This window comes from Danio rerio, chromosome 5 (assembly GCF_052040795.2).
Source record: "Danio rerio strain M-AB ecotype USA chromosome 5, GRCz13ab, whole genome shotgun sequence".
In the NCBI taxonomy this organism is placed as follows: domain Eukaryota; kingdom Metazoa; phylum Chordata; class Actinopteri; order Cypriniformes; family Danionidae; genus Danio; species Danio rerio.
In genome coordinates, this window is record NC_141025.1 from 27,402,978 (window position 1) to 27,421,888 (window position 18,911).

At 34.5% G+C, this 18,911-nt stretch overlaps 1 protein-coding gene across 56 annotated transcripts in view; it reads right to left on the reverse strand.

The window, feature by feature from the left end:
• arvcfb (ARVCF delta catenin family member b) overlaps window positions 1–18,911 on the reverse strand; it is a 428,020-nt gene that overhangs the window by 113,208 nt on the left and 295,901 nt on the right. For 37 of the 56 annotated variants that reach the window (XM_087252467.1, XM_087252461.1, XM_087252465.1 and 34 more), the window contains 1 exon segment: window positions 7,884–8,503. In XM_087252467.1, the coding sequence (XP_087108593.1) occupies window positions 7,884–8,503 (620 nt within the window). 56 annotated transcript variants of the gene reach the window in all.

An 18,911-nucleotide genomic window follows, 5' to 3' on the forward strand; every position in this document is an offset into this window, starting at 1 on the left:
TGATGACGTATTATTTTTTGTTCGATAGTTCAATTTCTGTACTTAAATACTGTTATCTCTCCAGAAAACCATAAAGCAAAGTTTATTTCACTTTATTTTTAATGTGTTATATTTATATTTGCTTATAACTTATTATAATTTATGCACAGCATAGAAAAAGACTGCATTATTCCAGTTGATTTAAATGAATGAAATCTCCTCAAATAGAGTTATTGAATTCATCTGGTGAAATTACAGTATTTTCATAATGTAGCAAAACTAAATAATTGCAATTTCAGATTTTTCCCAATATTGTGCAGCCCTAGTGTATTTAAATTGATGTACACCCAGAAAACTAACTAACTGACAAAAGTTTTAAACTGTTCCAAGACATTCTGGAAACAGCAAGAGAATGGTTTTTACTGGCACTCAGATTTTTATGATTCCACCAAAATAGGTGCATCTTTTTTTAAGAGTAACATTTTTTTCCCCATACAAAGCTGAGCTTGAGGTTAAAAATACCAGGTCAACAAACACCAAATGGTATTACTCGATTTATGTAACCGAGAATGGAGTGTAATCTCAGTGCTGTTGCAATATCTCACCAGGCACAGATTAAGAGAAGTAATTAGGCTGCTGTCCGCTGAGTTCCGGCTGCTGGCTTATCTGGACTACCGAATACAACTGGGGAAAAAAAAAGAAAACCAAAAAAAAAAAAAGACATATGCTGTGTCCAAAAAACCAAAAGCAGCTGTTTTGCTGCACCGATGCCAGGCAGCCAGCATTTATTTTTTTAACAGTAACTTCTACTGTCACCATGAAGTCTTTTTCTCCCCAAAAATGAAAATCTCCTCTACTGTTTTCTTACACTTTTATGAATTTCTTATGTTAAACACAAAACAAGATGCAGCCACTCACATCCATAAAATGAGCTCAAAAATACTATGGAAATCAATGCCTGTTTTATCTAAACATTCTTCAGTAAATCTTTCTTTGTGCTCAAAAGAAAAAAAAAACTCAAACTAGTTTTAAACAAATCGAGGATGAGTAAATGAACATGAAAAAAAAAGTGAAAAGTTGCCTTTAATTTACTCACTCTCAGGCCAATATACAGTAATCAACATTTAAAGTGGTTCATCACCTTTAATTAAAGTCACCATAAAACTATTGAACAACACCCATTTTTGTTTTAGGGTAGTTTTGGAAAAAAATAAAAATTATCCACTTCGAATGTTGACTACTTTATAGATCATTTTTTCAGTAGAACATTAAACAAGAATTTTAACATAATCTGAGGTCCTGCATGAGTCAAACTGGCACGAGTTAAAACATGCAAACAAATACAGAACAAATAAAAATGATACCTGTGACAAAATGAATGCTCTGACAACACTGAGGTTTTATGAATATAAATGTCTGATCTGTAATGTTTTGTGAATCACCAAGCAACTCGGTTGCAACTATAAAGTCTCTACCACGAACCCAATATTAATAACCCAAAAAACAACATCTGTTTTCTGATGCAAGAAGAGGGTGGGGCAACCCCTCACTCAAATATGACCAATCAATAGCAAACTACAACCATTTAACGATTCATAATTACGATTTATAATCGGGAGAGAAAAGGCTATCACAACTACTGTTTCATGTTGACTTCAAAATATCAGTAAATAAAATAATTGTCAGCAGCACGGTGGGTCAGTGGTTTTAACTATCACCTCACAGCAAGTAGACCTCTGCTTCGAGTCCCACCCAAGTCAGTTGGCATTTCTGTGTGGAGTTTGCATGTTCTACCCGTATTGGTGTTGGTTTCCTCCGTGTGCTCCGGCTTCCCTCTCAGTCTAAAGACATGTGGTATAGGTGAATTGGGTAAGTTAAGCTAAGTCGTCTGTAATGTGTGTGAATGCAAGAGTGTATGTGGGTTGTGGCTGGAAGGGTACCCACTACGTAAACCTTATACAGAAAAAGTTCATTCCGCTAATGGCGCCCCTTGACAAATTCCATCTATTAAATCAATAATTTTTTAATTGAAATGATTGATTAAGTCACAATCCAGAATGTATCATTAGTTTATTAACCAGACTGTTCATAAATTGGAGGTCTAGTATTCTATCATCACTGCTTTTATTTTATTATTATTATTTTCTTTTATTTACTTTTCATAAAAAAAATAAATATAAAAAAATAAAAACCGAATAATTTTATGGCCAAAATTAAATTTAATTAAAATAAAAATGAAATTAAATTGTGAAAGTATAAAATTAATTATATGGACAAGATTGTAAAATTTTTCTTTTTTTGCCCCAGAAGAGAAAAATAATACAGTTTTAATGAATTCAAGCCCGAAATGAATTTCAGCCTACAAGCTTCTGCCAGAACTCATTAGAAAAAATCGCTACCATAGTGTCAAGTGCAGATTGAACATGGATATGACCAACAGAAAAGATCACTTTGAGACAACGACAGGGCTCAAAATGATTCATTATTAACACATTGTACAGCCATTGTACAGGTAGTTTTATCACTTTCGTTTTTCCTCTCTCTTACACACTCACACACACACTCACACACACACTCACACACACACTCACACACACACTCACACACACACTCACACACACACTCACGCACACGCACACGCACACGCACACTGAGGTCTTTGCGAATAGAAATTATTTAGACAGTTCAGATGCAAGCTAAACCCTGTGGACAGAGCGTTGGGAATGTCAAGATTTGCATTTAAATTGCTGCTATTGTATGTTGGAGTGTATTCATTACACAAGAAAGCACGTTGACTGCTCGTGATTCTCTTGCAGTAGATGTGCTGCTCTCAAGTTATTACAGCAGCTTCGACACCTCCATAATGAGCCAAATGTTCTGCACGTTCCAAAATGTGTTTGTGAGTGTGTGTTTGTTTGTTTGTTGCCAGCAAAAAACACATTTATGTGCCCATTACTACAACCATTTTGTTCCCCTGTCATTTCCTCCTCTGAATTATTTATTTCTTGATTTTTTGGATAAACGCCTATGCCTCTGAATAGAAAGAGCGGGAAATATTAGCATATTTGTAAGAGTCATATTACTCCAAGAGTCTCACAGCACTGAGATAGCACTCATCTGAATAACCATTCACTTATTATAATGAGCAATTACTTGTGGTTTCGGGAGGCAAATGAGGAAAAAAACGGCACAAATCTTTCACTTCATTTGACAAAAACGGCATCTGATGAAATTATTTGTACATAAAAATATAAATCTCAATAAAACAAATCACAGTTGCACTTGTTGATATGCCGCAAGTCACAGTGCTTTGTAAAAATGCCCCAAAATGCGCCAGTACACTATACAAAATGCATTCCATTTAATGAATTTGTGTTGGGAGAACATGAAGGAATTAAGTTAACTCAATAATTCTTACAAAATTAGGTGCACTGAGCTTAAAACAATTAAGTTGTCCCCAAAAAACTCAAGAATTTTGTAGTTTCAGCTCATTTTAAAACAAACAGCGAACAATTTTGTGCATTTGTTGTTATACCGCAAGTCACAGTGCTTCGTAAAAATGCCCCAAAATGCTTCAGTACAGTGTCAAAAATGCAAATTTCCACACAATTAATTTGTGTTGATGTAACAGGAATGAATAAAGTTAACTTATTAGTTTTTACAATTTTAAGTAAATTGAACATGAAACAATTACATTGTCAAAAGAAACTTAAGAGAAATTAAGTTTAAAAGAATTGTGTTATTTCAGCTCCTTTAAAAAATTACAGTAGTTTTAACAAACAGCAAACGTCATTTTTAAAGTGTACCACATCTAAAGAAACTTACGTGAATTAAGCGATTATTGCATTGGCTTCAAGCTGAACTGCAAAACATAGAAAAATATAGCATTGTCGAGGTTCAAATGTTTTATAAAACAAACATGTTTAGTTTTCTGTTTACATTTGAAAGTTGGATGGTTGATGCTTAATGGTTTCGCTAATGTTTTACTATATAATTTACTATATAGTATACTAGTATCAGTACTTTTAATTAATAAATATTTGGTTTTGATAAATGATAAGATACTTTGAATAGTAAATTTATTTGCGTTTATACTCGTCAGGTTTGGTTTCAATTAAAAAAGTTTTAATGTTAAAAAAAAACTAAAATAAGAACGCTGTGCAAACCAAGAACATATAAACAACTCAAAAGCAGGGTATGAGACCACAAGATCAAGAAAAAAAGGACAGAATGCATAAACACACTTGTTAGTTTGCGAAGTTCATTATAGTTGCATCATTACAGGCACTGGTAGATCTTTATTTTATGTTTTTAACATACAAATTAATGGCACTGTTTTGATTCCCATTTCTTTTTTATTAAAAAGGTAGTTTACGTGTGCTTTCAATGACTCTCGAGTTTTCATAGATATCATACTTGGAAAACAATGATCGACTATAGGGTAAAAATAAATAAATAAATAACCATGGGGTATATCAAGTTATATAATTTTTTTGCATCAGTAAACTACATATGTAAAAAGTGACTACAAAGAGTTAAATTGTTAAGTTATGAGTTTTAATTCCCATAAAAAGTCAGGTCAATAAAATTAGAATCAACAAATCGTTTCATTTTGGATTTACTTTATCCTCAAATTTAATTTATCTTGCCAGGTACAGTTTTGGAAAGTTTTTTTGGGTGCTTAAGTGTTTTTGGGGATTAGCATGATTGCAATCAAATAACCATTAAAACCATTATGTCTTTTTTTACAATATTTTTAGTTCCTTTTTTGGAAATTCTCTGGATCGCAGTTGTCCATGGATGACAACTCCTGTACATTTAACTCCTTCAACAGACATTTAACTGACTATATAGGAAACTTTGCAAGTACATATTAGCTCACATTACATTCGGGCCTGGGCACGCTTACGTCATCGATGATGCGCTGTATGCTCACCACAGTGGACATTTCTTTAGGTATATTGTTTAAGCCGTTATTTTGCCGAACAGATCAGCCACTTTTGACGCTCATAAACAATCATAAAGTTCTCGTGCTGCAGGAATTAGGAGGTTTGCTGAGGGTGCAGCTGTCGTGCAGTGAGGGTTTGGGTCTTTAATAAAGTACAACAGTTCATTAAACAGTAAGAATGATTACTAAATCCATATGAAACAGTCATGCTTTCAGTTTCGGGTTCGGGCGTGTTTTGCACTCACACACAAGCATACCGCGCCTAAGCCCAAGTGAACCGCGCTCTGGCACACCTCTTCCAACTGGGCCAGGGCCGGGCAAGTAAATCGTGCCTGAGCCTGATTCAGAGCACCCACACTTCTAACAGTCTACTTATAATCAAGTAGAATTATTATTAACTCATAATAAAGTGTGACCCAAAAATTTAAGACAGCAATATTATTTTTTACAGTGTAAATATTGTTTTGATGCTTTATGATTGTACTAAGAAAGTGCAAACGAATTGCATTTTAGCTGATACATTTGAGCAATTAATGTCTTAATGATTTTTTATATTTTAATACTGCATTTCTCTGACTAATTTTCATCAATAAAAACAGAGTTAAACTAGACATTCATTCTGAAGGTGAATGAAGGTTGTAGAGAACTGGCAAAACATGAGGGTGAGTAATTAACTACAGAACTTTGAATTTTGGGTGAACTAACCCTTTAAAGATTTTCAGTCGTCATGCACAATCTTGAACAATAAGAAAGGGATGTTTTCCTCTTTGTGTGCCTATATAAACTGTCCTGAGCACAGAGGTTCCCGGTGGCCTCCGGGGAGGTTTCTGCACGATGACCTTATGGCTGCTCTGCTTCGGCTCTGGTGGCAGGTGCAGGGAGGATCAGCCAAGGAGAGATGAACCATTAGAGATACGGCTGGAGACGAGACGCCCCCTTTGTCTGGCACTGTTCACCAGAGACTATAAATCACCCTGACAACAACAGCTCCGCTGAGATACAGAAACACAGATAAAGAGGAGACCTCGAGTCCGACTGTCTAATCCATGCAAACACGCCACTGGCAACCATTTCTCTGCTAAACGCCGCAATTTTGGCTGTTTTATAATTGCGGGCTTCCAAAACTGCTAGGCAATAAGCTCTAATTAACATATGCGTTTTACACATTCATTATCGAGATTGTTGTCAGCATCTGTTATTATGGGAATGCTAATGATGGATGTGAAATGCGAAACTTTGACATTCGGAGTAAGAGCGGTGACATCATTGCTAATTGCACTGTAATTCTGGCACGGATGGACACAAATATGTTATGGACTGAAAACAGGAAGTGACCAAGAATGTTGTGTAGGTTAATTGCATACTGTACATGTGTAGTATTCAAAATAACAAAAACTATGTGTTCCTGCAACAGGCAATCCATGTTAAAACTGCTGCATATTCTCATAATGAGGAGAGCTCTGATGCTGACTGGACATGAGAAATATGTTTTACGATAACAATATCTCACTGCTTTCCTCCCTAAAGAAAATGTACTTCATCTGACAATAAAGACAGAAATTGCTTGTCAAGAAAAACAGCTCTTTAGAATATGTTTTTCTCTGCTGTATGTCAGCTGTCACTTTGCATTTTCTGTGCAAACCTTAATTTTTTTAAGTTAAATTGTCATAACACATGAAAGGCATTTTCTGTCCATTTAAAATCATGTAAATTATGAACAAGAAGCTATAAACCAGACAAACAATTTCATAATAGAAAATTAATTTTGTTTAATTCTCAAATTTCAATAAGGTTTTTTTATTATGAAACTGCTAAATCTGTTTTCATTTCTTTTTTTTCTTTTTTTACTTGTATATGTTAAATAGTTTATTTAAAATTGGCAGAAAATAGCTTCCAGTAACAAATTCAAAGTGAAAAGAGAAGGTCACAAAACTCCAACACAAACACATGCTAATAAGATTTTTTCATCCATCCATCCATCCATCCATCCATCCATTCATCCAACAAAACAAAACTAAACTGAAAAAACAACTACACCAAGACAAAAGGCAAAAAACAAAACAAACAAACACAAAAAACAAAACAAGACAAAACAAAAAACAAGATAAAAATACCAAAAAACAACAACAAAACAAAGATAAAACAAAACAATAACATGACAACAAAACACGACAAAACAAAACACAACCAAAACAAAACAAACAAAAAAACAAGATCAAAAACGAAAACAAAACAAAAAACAAGATCAAATCAAGACAAAACAAAACAAGATCAAAAAAACAAGATCAAAACAAAGACCAAAAAAACACACAAAAATGACGAAAACATGATAAAAAAACAAGATCAAAACAAGATCAAAACAACACAAAACAAAAACAAAACAAGACGAAAAAACAAGATCAAAACAAAAACATGACAAAAAAACATGATCAAAACAAGACAAAACAAAAAAAGCAAGATAAAAAGACAAAAAAAGAACAAAACAAACACGACAAAACAAAACAAAAAAATGAGACTAAAACAAAAAACAAGATCAAAACTAGACCGAAACAAAACAAGACCAAAACAAGAAAAAACAAGATAAAAAAATAAAAGTTGTATTTATAATTTAGTCTAATATTAATAATATTAATATTAAAATAGCATTAATATTCAAAGATACTGTGCATTTTAATTATGCACCGAATAAATGTACACAGCAAAATAACAAAATAATGCTATTCATCAATGTTCCTGTATATCTTTGCAAACCGAATGAATGAAAAAATTAATAAATGAACGCTCCCTCGGCTGAGCAATACCTCTAATTATGTTCCTGCATCTACAGCATGTGCTTCCCAAGAGCATGAGAATTCAAATCCCTTCAATAGGCAATCACCTCAAAGCTGCTCACAATCATGGACAAAAGCCAGTTGCAGCACAAGCAAACAAACCAAATCAGCCTCCTGATTCTCACCTGACACGGGGGCCGTTACGCAGTGGCTCTCGAATGGTGCGTCCGGGCAATGTGCGCCGGTTAGCAGTAGAATAATCCGGCTCCAGGTCGTATGGCTCTTCATCTTCAGGCCCAAGACTGCGGCGGTCATCCTCCAGGCCATAGGGTTCAGGCTGGAAGCGCTCCGGCTGAGAACGATTGAGATCAACAGTGCTACTTCCCATTGGGACTTGAGGCTGTGCCACGTGGCCGTAGTCATCCTTGCGGATAGGAAGGGTGTAGCTGTTCTCCGGGCGGTATCCACCTGTGGGCATGTAGGGCCGATAGGGCCTGTAATTGACCCCACGAGAGAGACTTCCATAATTGTCAGGCATGTCTCCATATCCATCGTGAAGAGTGTAATGGCGGAACTGAGTGTCTGGGGTGTCGTTGTAGGAGTCACTGTAATTATTGTATGAGCGCGTAAGTGTGGAGGTGGCCTGGGGTGTGATAAAGCGCTCGCCGTTCTTCATGTAGCGACGATCAATAGAGTCAGTGTAGCTTCCCAGTGGAGACGATCCTTCTGGAACAGGAAGGCCATCAGGACCCAATGGCACCTGCCGAACTGTTCGTGTCGTCACCGTCTTGACCATTTTAGTGACCTGGGAGAATAGGGAAAAAAGGGAGAGAATTAGCAGAGGAAAACAGAACTTATTGGTGTATTTTATGAATATCTGGTATAATTTGTTTCCTGTCTAACATGCCTTACGCGGGGCATTATGTGGTATGAACGCCATTCAAAATGCAGCCATTATGTCCGATTGCTTATATCATAGCAGCCAAAACAACCACAGGCATTTATGAGTGAAATGCAGCACACTGACTTAGTGGTCTAATATCAGCAGGGAAGTGGGCGTCACACTGTGAGCTTGCTGAGAAGCAGGGAAATTTGGACTGAAGATTTTACTTTTTTCTCCCTCAAGTCCCTTTAAATGTCTTGCATTCATCAGTATTGAAACAGCTGGAACTGAAAACATGAGGACATGATTCAACGAAGTTCTTGATTGCATTTGTTACAATGTTTCTGTTCATAAAAAAGCTTGATACAAGTCAGACTCCTCTAGTAGCAATGAACTTCTTTTCCAGTTCTTGTAATATGGCACTGAGGCTATGTTTAGTCGAAAGCATTTTAAATGCTAATAATTTAGCGATACAGTGGAACAGGGTAGCTTAAAACACTCTCTTTATTTAATATTTTGCATTAATTTGTATTATGTTTTCATGTGCACACTTTTTTTTTAAATTTATTTCTCTTGTTGCAAAATATATATGTACTATTTGAACTATACTTCTACCTGTTTGTATTTGTATTTGTTGTAACTGCCTGTTGTTATTGCAATACATTTTTTCAAATAAAAAAATAAATAAGTGAATAAATAAACAGGGCTGCTGTCACTCAAATATGAAAATATGAAAACTGTGAGTATGGGTATGAGTTCTTATTTACTTACTATTCATTAATATTCATGTACAAAAAAAATTGTAACCTGTGATTGTTAGCTAAGAGCTTGCATTAAATAAATGCTTTTCATTGGTATATATTAAAGTACTGTATACAGTATACTGTGGGAAAATAAGTATTGAACATGTCACCATTTTTCTAGAAAACATATTTCTAAAGTGCTGTTGACCTGAAATTGTCACTGGATGCTGACAACAACCAAAAAATTTCACATATGCAAAGAAAATAAATCTAATTACTTTATAAATTAGGTTATGCATTATACAGTGAAATGCCATAGGGAAAAAGTTTTTTGCCATCACCAAAAAAGCCTTTTGTATAAAGTAATAAATGTTTCAGTAGTCCAGTGTTTTCTCCTTGGACCATTTCATTGTTACTCCACATAACTAATTTTTCAGATTTTTTAATATTTGTGTTGTTTTTTTGTTTTTTTTTAACAAAATCTAGTTCAATTCCATGTCAACAGCTCCTTCAGAAATATTATTCCCAGGAAAAAAGCATGACTTGTTCAATACTTATTTTCCCCACTGTATGGTTTAGTGATATTTTTTAAAACAAAACAAAACAAAACAAAACAAAACAAAAACAACTAAACAAAACACCAAACTAAACACAAAACAAAACAAAAAACAACTAAACAAAACACCAAACTAAACACAAAACAAAACAAAAAACAATTAAACAAAACACAAAACAAAACACAAAACTAAACTAAACTTAATCTGTATTCGAAATCGCATAGTTCCACACTACAGTAAATAGTACACAATAAATAGGATTTTGTATTTGTATAAAATCAGTTAATTCATTTGTTGGGATATTTGGTTACTATTTCAAGTGCAAACATTGTAAAGAATGAGTTACTGCAACTTACAAATAAACCGATTTCAAATAGCAAGCTTAATAGCAGGGTTAACTTGTTTTAATTGAAAGTAACACGAAAAACATGTTGTCAGGACAACATACATTGTGGATAACTTGTATTTAAACTTTTTTAGTGTAACTGAAAAATAAGAATAGATGCTGCACTTTTCCTGCACACAAACAAACTAAAGCTAAATGTTACTAAAGGAAGACTTTTGACAGACCTTACAACAGTAGCCATTACTACATCTGCTAAAGTTCATGACAACAGCAAATCAATCAACAAAACAAATGACACGAAACTACACAAGAAGATCTCCAGTAGTTCTCTGTCCATCACTGATGTCTTTATGACTCGACTTCTCTAAATCTCTATTCCCTTCTGAGTGCTAATCCAATGGCGTACTCTGCAAAATGTCTGCCTGTCAAGAGGATGGAGTGCTGCCGCTCCTGAAGGTTCAGCGCTGATACAGAAACCAATTTGCTGCTCACTGAATTCCGCAGAGCAATTAATTGGCTATTTTGTCCATGGCTGTAAATTCATCTCGGAAATTAATGAGCTTGATAAAAATGAATCGTCATTGGAGATGAACCATGACTGTTTGGATTTGTGCATGAGCCCTTGCAAGCCACATGGCCAGTTGACAGAAGGTACTGTAGCATCACAAGGGAAGCATTTACTGTAGGTCTACATTACATCTTTACAGTACATGTGATTCTATAATTTGAGATACAATTTGATTGAAAACATTTGCAAATTTAATAAATCAACTTGTTACTTCAGCATTTTATACCACTGTCAACTCTGTTAAACACTGTCAACAATGTTACTCTACCATGGCAACATTTTGGAACCTTTTAGCCAAAATTGACACTTTCTAGCAAACATGCTAACAGCACATGGCACTGTTTAAAATACTATTAAACATCTGTGTGTTCAGTGACAAAGTCTTATGTCCTTTTTGATATTGTGGTAACAGTTTTGACCAAATAACTCTTGATGTTAAAAAAGTAGTAATTTTCATGAAAAAAGAGCACACATACAGTACCTTTCATTGCTTCAGATATCAGTGAGGGGAAGTGACATCATTTCCTGTATCTTATCTAGATGTGGGAGATAATTCCACCTATTTAAAGGGAAAGTACCATATTGAAGGCCAGTAGCCAGCCTGGTTCTTTTTTCTCAAAAAATGGACCTTTTTGCAGTTATACGCCTCATTTTCTATTCAATTATAAGGTTTTAATACTGTATTTTAGTGACATTTAAGCACTATTTTTAGCTGGATTAGCTTGTCAGATGGTCATCATAACCACACTTTGATGAACCAAAAATATTTCCTAAAAATGTAGAATAAAAAATTGTGAAACAATATTTATTTTTTTAAATACAATTATTGCATCATATATCATTAGAAAAAAAGTTTTAAATTAAAAACTGTAGCCTACTGTAATTTAATAGGCAAATAGCAAACTGGCCAGTAACAACAATAGACAAAATAGTATTCAAATTGATTTTAATATGGGCTGCTTTTGGTGCTCCACAGCTTTTTATTGTTCATTATTTCTTTCAAAAACAAGGTCCAATATTTAGAATAAAAGCTACTTGTAAAATGTTTTCTAAAAACAATACAGTAGGAAAAGAAGACTTCTCTTTCGTCAGATTGTATGTTTTCTTGCACAGCTGGATGTTGGACTCATGTAAAATAATTGTTCACATCAGCCAAAAATAATTATCTGAAGTCACAACACCCAACAGTGGATTCCACTTGCTCCTTAAAGACTATTTCGGTTATTTTCACAATGTACGATGGCACAGCAGTCAAAATAAGACTAATAGGCTCATGTATGGAAAAAAAAATCGAGAGGGGTCTGGCTGCAGACTCAGTCATCTCTGGGCGATGCAATCTCAGCTGGCATCATAAAGGCTGCATCCAGATACTGTTGCAAATTCCTTTGTGAGTGAGTGAGTGAGAGGTGGGTCTTCTGAAACTTCCAACCCCCCTGGCTATGCCCCTTTGTTGTAACAGAATTGATAAACACTATTTTATGATTGAACAAATTAGGAAATTATTTAGGGCTTTTTAAAACATAACTGGCATAATTTATAAAAACATTCTAAAATAAAAAATATATATTCATACAAACAAATATACTGACTAGTTTAGACATTTAGTCAGTATATTTAGACATGTGTATAAGGCTTATATGGCCTACTGTTACCATTGTGAGATATTGTGATCCCTGACAATTAGTACATTAATAAATTACAAATACAACAGTTTTAAAAAATAACAAAAATTATAAACAAATTAAGAAAATGTATGTAAGGCTTTTAATAATTGGTACATTTTAATAAAAAAAAAAAATATATATATATATAATTAATTTCTAATAACTTATTTTATCTTTGCCATGATGACAGTAAATACTATTTTACTAGATATTTTTCAAGACATTTATTATGTACTGTCATCATGGCAAAGATAAAATAAATCAATTATCAGAAATGAGTTATTAAAACTATTATGTTTATAAATGTGTGGAAAATATTCTCTTTCCATTAAACAGAAATTGCGGGAAAAAAACAGGGGGGCTAATAATACAGGGGGCTTAATAATTCTGACTTCAACTGTAAATATATAATAATATATAACTATATGTATACTGTACTGACTAATTTAGACAGCAGGGAAGCATGATTTTCAGTTGGATACAGTAAAAGGATTTTATGACATACTATTATGGCTTGTCAGATATTGCGATCCATGAAAATCAGTATGTTAATAAATAATAACCACAAATATCATTTAAATAAATAACAGCAATAATGACATCTTTAGAAACCAAATGTACCTGCAATTATAGAATCACTCAGATACTGCAGCTATTACAGCTATTGGGGGAACTGCAATTCATCTTAGCAAACATCATTAGGATCAAAGCAGTGATCACACTGATGCTAATTTAAATGGAGGAGGTCGCCAAACTGCTGTGCTTGGCATTTGCACCCGATTGCAAAATCCAACTGTATTCATGAGGTGAATTACATGTGTAGCTGTAATGATTGTCTGCACTCCTACTGGTTTGTTGCCAGTGTTGCTACTTTGTTGCATCGCCAGTTGTCTGTATTGCTCATGCTGCCTAATATAAAAGAGTTTAGGTTGCTCTGTCGCCACAAATCACTGTCAGTGTGAACACCCCTTAACACCCACACGTGAGGTTATTGGAGAATGTTAAAACACCCCCCAACGGATGGTAGTGAAATGCAGAAATCATGCTTTAACAAATGAGTTTTGGACAATAAGGAAGGGTGTTTGTATTCAACTCTTCTAAATTATATTTGGATAGTTGTGCAGAATCAGGTATTAAAGATAAAACAGCAGTTTTAGCCACGAGTACTCCAGAATCAGAAAAGTATTTTATTTGTTTAATTCCGTTAGATTTAATTGCAGTGTTTTTATTGGCAATACTGTGCCTCAGCAACTTACGCATAATACAATTAATTCAACATTATTTTAAAAAGTTGCTCAAAAATACAAATGTTTTTAATCATATTGTGTATTGATTTTCTCAAATATTTTTGAAGGAAATTAAAAATATTGTGTTTTTTAACGACTTGAAACATACATAATGTAATTATTATATTTTTGGAAATATTTTAGGCTAAAAACGTACTAATAACAAGCAAAGTAAGAATGAGCAAAGTATGAAGATTAAAAAGGACATATATTATTATTTTGAGCCTACATTTTTATCATTAGTTTGAGTATCTGAAAAATATCTGCAAATTAACAGTTTTTCTTTTTTTATTTATGTTTTTATTTATTTACTTTTCTCCCTGTTCATTTATGCTTTAGAATTGCATTATGGGAACTTGATCTTTCTTCTAACAACTTTTAACCTTGAAAAGTTAGACTTTTATTAAAATTTTTAATAGAGTAAAGTTGTTGGATGGTATGGATAGTAGTTACTGTTATATTTTTTCCTAGATGGTATGGATGGTAGTTACTGTTTTGGTCAAAAAAAAAATCTCACTGCGGACAGTGTTTTGGAGAGCTTTAAGTTTTAAGTTACTGTCACGATCACCAGCGATCTAACAACTAGAGATCGCTGGTAAACCCTCACATTTACATGAACTAGAAATCTGCCGGTTTATGGACTAAAGATCCCAGTCATGCAACACACACATTCACCTGCTCCAAGTCACCATTGATTAGACACTCACAGCCGAAGCTGTTTTTGCACTGATTACTGCACTATAAATACAGCACACTAACAAACAGTTTTTGCTGAGTCTTGTCTACTGTTTTAGTGACACTACAATGTGTTTTTCTTTGTCTTGTTTTGCCTTGTGACTATCTGCCTGTTATTTTGACTACGACTCTGGATTGCCCTTATACATCTGTTTGCCCCTGTATTGACCACTGCTTACCTGACATCGCCACTAAACCTGCATTTAGATCCACACCTTGTTGTCAGTGTCACACTCATCTTTTTCAGAACTTGCAGATTTTTATTTTATTTTTTTTAGAAAAAGAGGAGCTCTGCAAACAACAACCCACTGTATAACCTTCATTTATCTTAAAACACACACACAAAAAAAAAATAATATAGAGTAATGTTATCTTTAGAGAGCTTCCTGACCCCAGAGCTCTACATGCCGTATATAGAGATTAATGACAGTTTAAAGCAATGTGTTTGCTATAGTACTTTTGTACTTTTTCTCTTTTTTAAAAGTAAAATAACTGTCCATTCAGATAATCCTCATGTCTTTTACTCCATGAGTTCAAAATAAAGAGAATTTTCCATTGCAGAAATGTAAGGTTCTGCCATCTTACTTTCAGCCAACTGTCTGTTCCTGCATTCTCTCATTTTACTTCAGCAATTTTTTTTAAAGTGAATTAATTAAACCTTAAAGTAACTTAAAATATTATTACTTAATTTTGAAAAGTAATGTGCTACTCTACTCTTTACTTAGAAAAGTAATATTATTAAGTTGGCTTTTCTGTGTGGAGTTTGCATGTTCTCCCTGCCTTCGCCTGGGTTTCCTCCGGGTGCTCCGGTTTCCCCCACAGTCCAAAGACATGTGGTACAGGTGAATTGGGTAGGCTAAATTGTCCATAGTGTATGAGTGTGTGTGTGTGTGGATGTTTCCCAGAGATGGGTTGCGGCTGGAAGGGCATCCGCAACTCATCCGTAAAAAACTTGCTGGATAAGTTGGCGGTTCATTCCGCTGTGGCGACCCCGGATTAATAAAGGGACTAAGCCGACAAGAAAATGAATGAATGAATATTATTATGTAACTCACGTTATTCTTGTAATGCTCCCAACACTGATAACGGATGTGGATCACAACTTTACTCTCAGAATTTATTCTGTCGGCGCTATAGCCTAATGGTTAGCGCATTAACATATGGGTCAGTAGCACGTCAGGGTGTCCTGTGTTCAAATCCTGGCTCGAGGATGTTTCCTACCCCTCTCTCTCTCTGTCCAACTTTGCTTCCTGTCTGAATACTGTCCTATCTAATAAAGGCAAAAAGGACAAAAATAAATCTTTAAAAAAAAAAAAGATTTACTCAAAAATTACCTTGTTGAATTTAAGAAGCCTTTTTGAAACTGTGTGTGCCACACAGGCTAGTTTAAATACATTCAAAAAGGTTAAAAGACACAGAGGTTTATATTTAGACTGAGTTTAACCACCAAGGCTACTGCTGCCTCTAATGAAAGGTGTCTATCTACAGGCACGACTGTGTTTACTAATGTGGGCCGTTTAAAAAGGTGCATGCAGGCGTCATGGTCAGATTTTACAGTTCTATAAGGGTTTTATGATCTCGCTGGTGTTTAGTTTAACAGAGCGCTGCCACACCAGCCATGAGTTATAGAGTTAGTGAGATGAAGGATGGAGGAGACACATCAAGCAGAAACACTCTTTACTGGTTTGGTCTCAGATGGTGTTGGTGTAGATGGAGGAACAGGAGTGGATGGTTTGGACTCGGTCAGGATCACCGGCTGGAAGGTTCGGCGTGTGATGGTTTTAACCACCTTGGTGACCTATAGTGAAAGCATGTCAGTTCAGGAGGAATGAGTCAGACAGGTACAGACAGCTGTATGAAAATGGAAATGTCAAGTCTTATAACAGTGAAAGGGAATGAGCTAAATAAAAGCTTGTTTAAAAAGTAGGCCTTTTCCCCATGAAGTTTTGTTAATAGTCCAGAAAAGACCAAAACACAAACTGGGCCAGAGAATTAATTTTGTGAATATAAATTATCTGGCTAAACAGGATAACACAAGAATGCCTTTGGGACAAAATATTATTGTTTTTTATTGTCTCATTTTGTCTCTGACAAAAGAGTAATTTCTGCATTTAATAGAATATTCGTCTTGCTGGGCAATTTCCAAGAGAAGGAAATCGACAGAAATGGAAGAAAGAAACACACGAGTCTCCTTCACATATACAGTCTTTACTGCTATATTACTGGCAAGCTACCATTAGGAGATCATGTGTAAACATAACCTTTTCAAAAATACTGGTGAATTTGCTATTTTCTGGTACATTCTAAGAAAGAATATACAAAATGTCTCACAGGGGTGATATCTTTTCAAAATACATGGTAATATATAGACTAATACATAGCACTTATGAACTAATATACTTTAGTTCCCTCTATAGAGGCACCAGTTTGCACCATTTAGAGGTGATAACTGTACAAAGGTTTAAGTACCGGCTTTCTGTATATGTTTGTCTCTTAGATCTATCACTTTTATCTAGCATGCATACTATCTAAAGTGTATATCTACCACTCGAGTGATCTTTTCTCTAAGATTGAGAAGTCGTAACATTACCAGTAATTAACAGGTACAGTAGCAGGCTACTTTAAGTGTGGATCAAGAACAGGGTTACCTGTAAAAGCATGTACAAGGGCATAAGGCGATGATGCATAAAGGTCAATCTAGATGTTGTGACCATATCTTATGCTCATAGGATTGCCATCTGTCCCTTAAAATACAGATTCACTCAGTATTTGAAAAATAAATACTGTGATCCATGCTGAATTAATACAGAATGGCATTTGTTCTTATATACTGGAATGAAGACTCTTCTTAGCAGCTAGTTACTGCAAAATGGTACATGAAGCTGATTATTAATTATTAGACTTTTTAAAACATCTCTGTACTCTTTTCACTTAGTTTTGACAGATCAAGCATTATAAGTTTTAGAGTACATCATGAGTTAATAACAGACTTAAACGCCATCAAAAGTTAACAGAACTTCAATTTTTAAGTGAACTAACCCTTTCATTTACACACAAACACATCTGAGGCTCCTACATGCAAGCTCACTTACATTTAAACCAATCTGAGGCATTTCTAGTTACCAATCAACTAATTTACTGTAAATTTATATGTCAATACACTTTAAACATTAAAATAATTTCACTATTCCAAAATAACCTTAGCAAAGGCATTTATTTCCACCAATGGACATTCACTGAAAACATGGAAGTGGAATCCATCTATGCTGCATATAATTCCACAATCTTCTGCAAATTAAACAGCATCTAATTAAATGGCATCTAATAAAATCTATCTATCTATCTATCTATCTATCTATCTATCTATCTATCTATCTATCTATCTATCTATCTATCTATCTATCTATCTATCTATCTATCTATCTATCTATCTATCTATCTATCTATATATCTATCTATCTATCTTTCTATCTTTCTATCTATCTAGTTCAGCATAATATGAACATTAGATCTGATGTTGTGGAAAACATGATGTTATGATAAACATGATCATTCCTCATCTATGTTAAGCTGCTTTAGCGTTTACATTGGCTTAGAATCTACATTGTAAATAAAGAGGAATTGAACTGAATTGAATAAACATGAAGCCACCATCTTTGGTATAAAACATACAGTATGTGTGTGTTAGCAGAACTGCATTTGTGAGACTATAATCCACACGTGTGCACACATGCACCTCACATTTGCTGATGTTATTTCATAGTGTGTTTCATAGGTTTGGTGGTGTGTGAGTGGTTTTAATGATGGGAGACAGTGCAGCAGCAGCAGCAATATCTTACTTTACGCTTCTCTTCCTCTCACTATCTATCAGCTGTCAAAACGGAGCCGTTTCTATCTGCACATTGGTTAATGCTTGAATACTGTATCGGTAGCTGTTTGTTTTTGTGTGCACACTGATATGTTTTGTACACTCTACATAATCCTTTTTCTGTTTACATTCCCCTTGGGAGGGTAAGATGTTTAGCATTTTTTGAAATATAAGAGCGATCATAATACGCTTTTGTTGTGCAATTTGTTCTGGCCTGAAGAAATGCATTAACATAAATTTTAAGTTGTGATGTAACAGAAGAACTTTAATATTGTTATGCATATCCGAGCGAAACAGATTGTTAAAAAAGAAAAATAGGACAACTTCATTTTATCCATCAGTTGTTTACTGCATAAAGGCAGATATAAATTTGAGTTTGCAACCAGAATGGGATGGGGTTTATGATTGGGATAGGGACCGAACAAATGAAGGGTTTGGATCTCATTCCTGACATTCCTGGTTAAATAAATACAGACAAAATTATTAGATCTCCTTTGAAGTTTTTGCAAATAAAATTGATGTTTAACAGAGTAAGTAAATTTGTCACAGTAGTTGCATGCCAA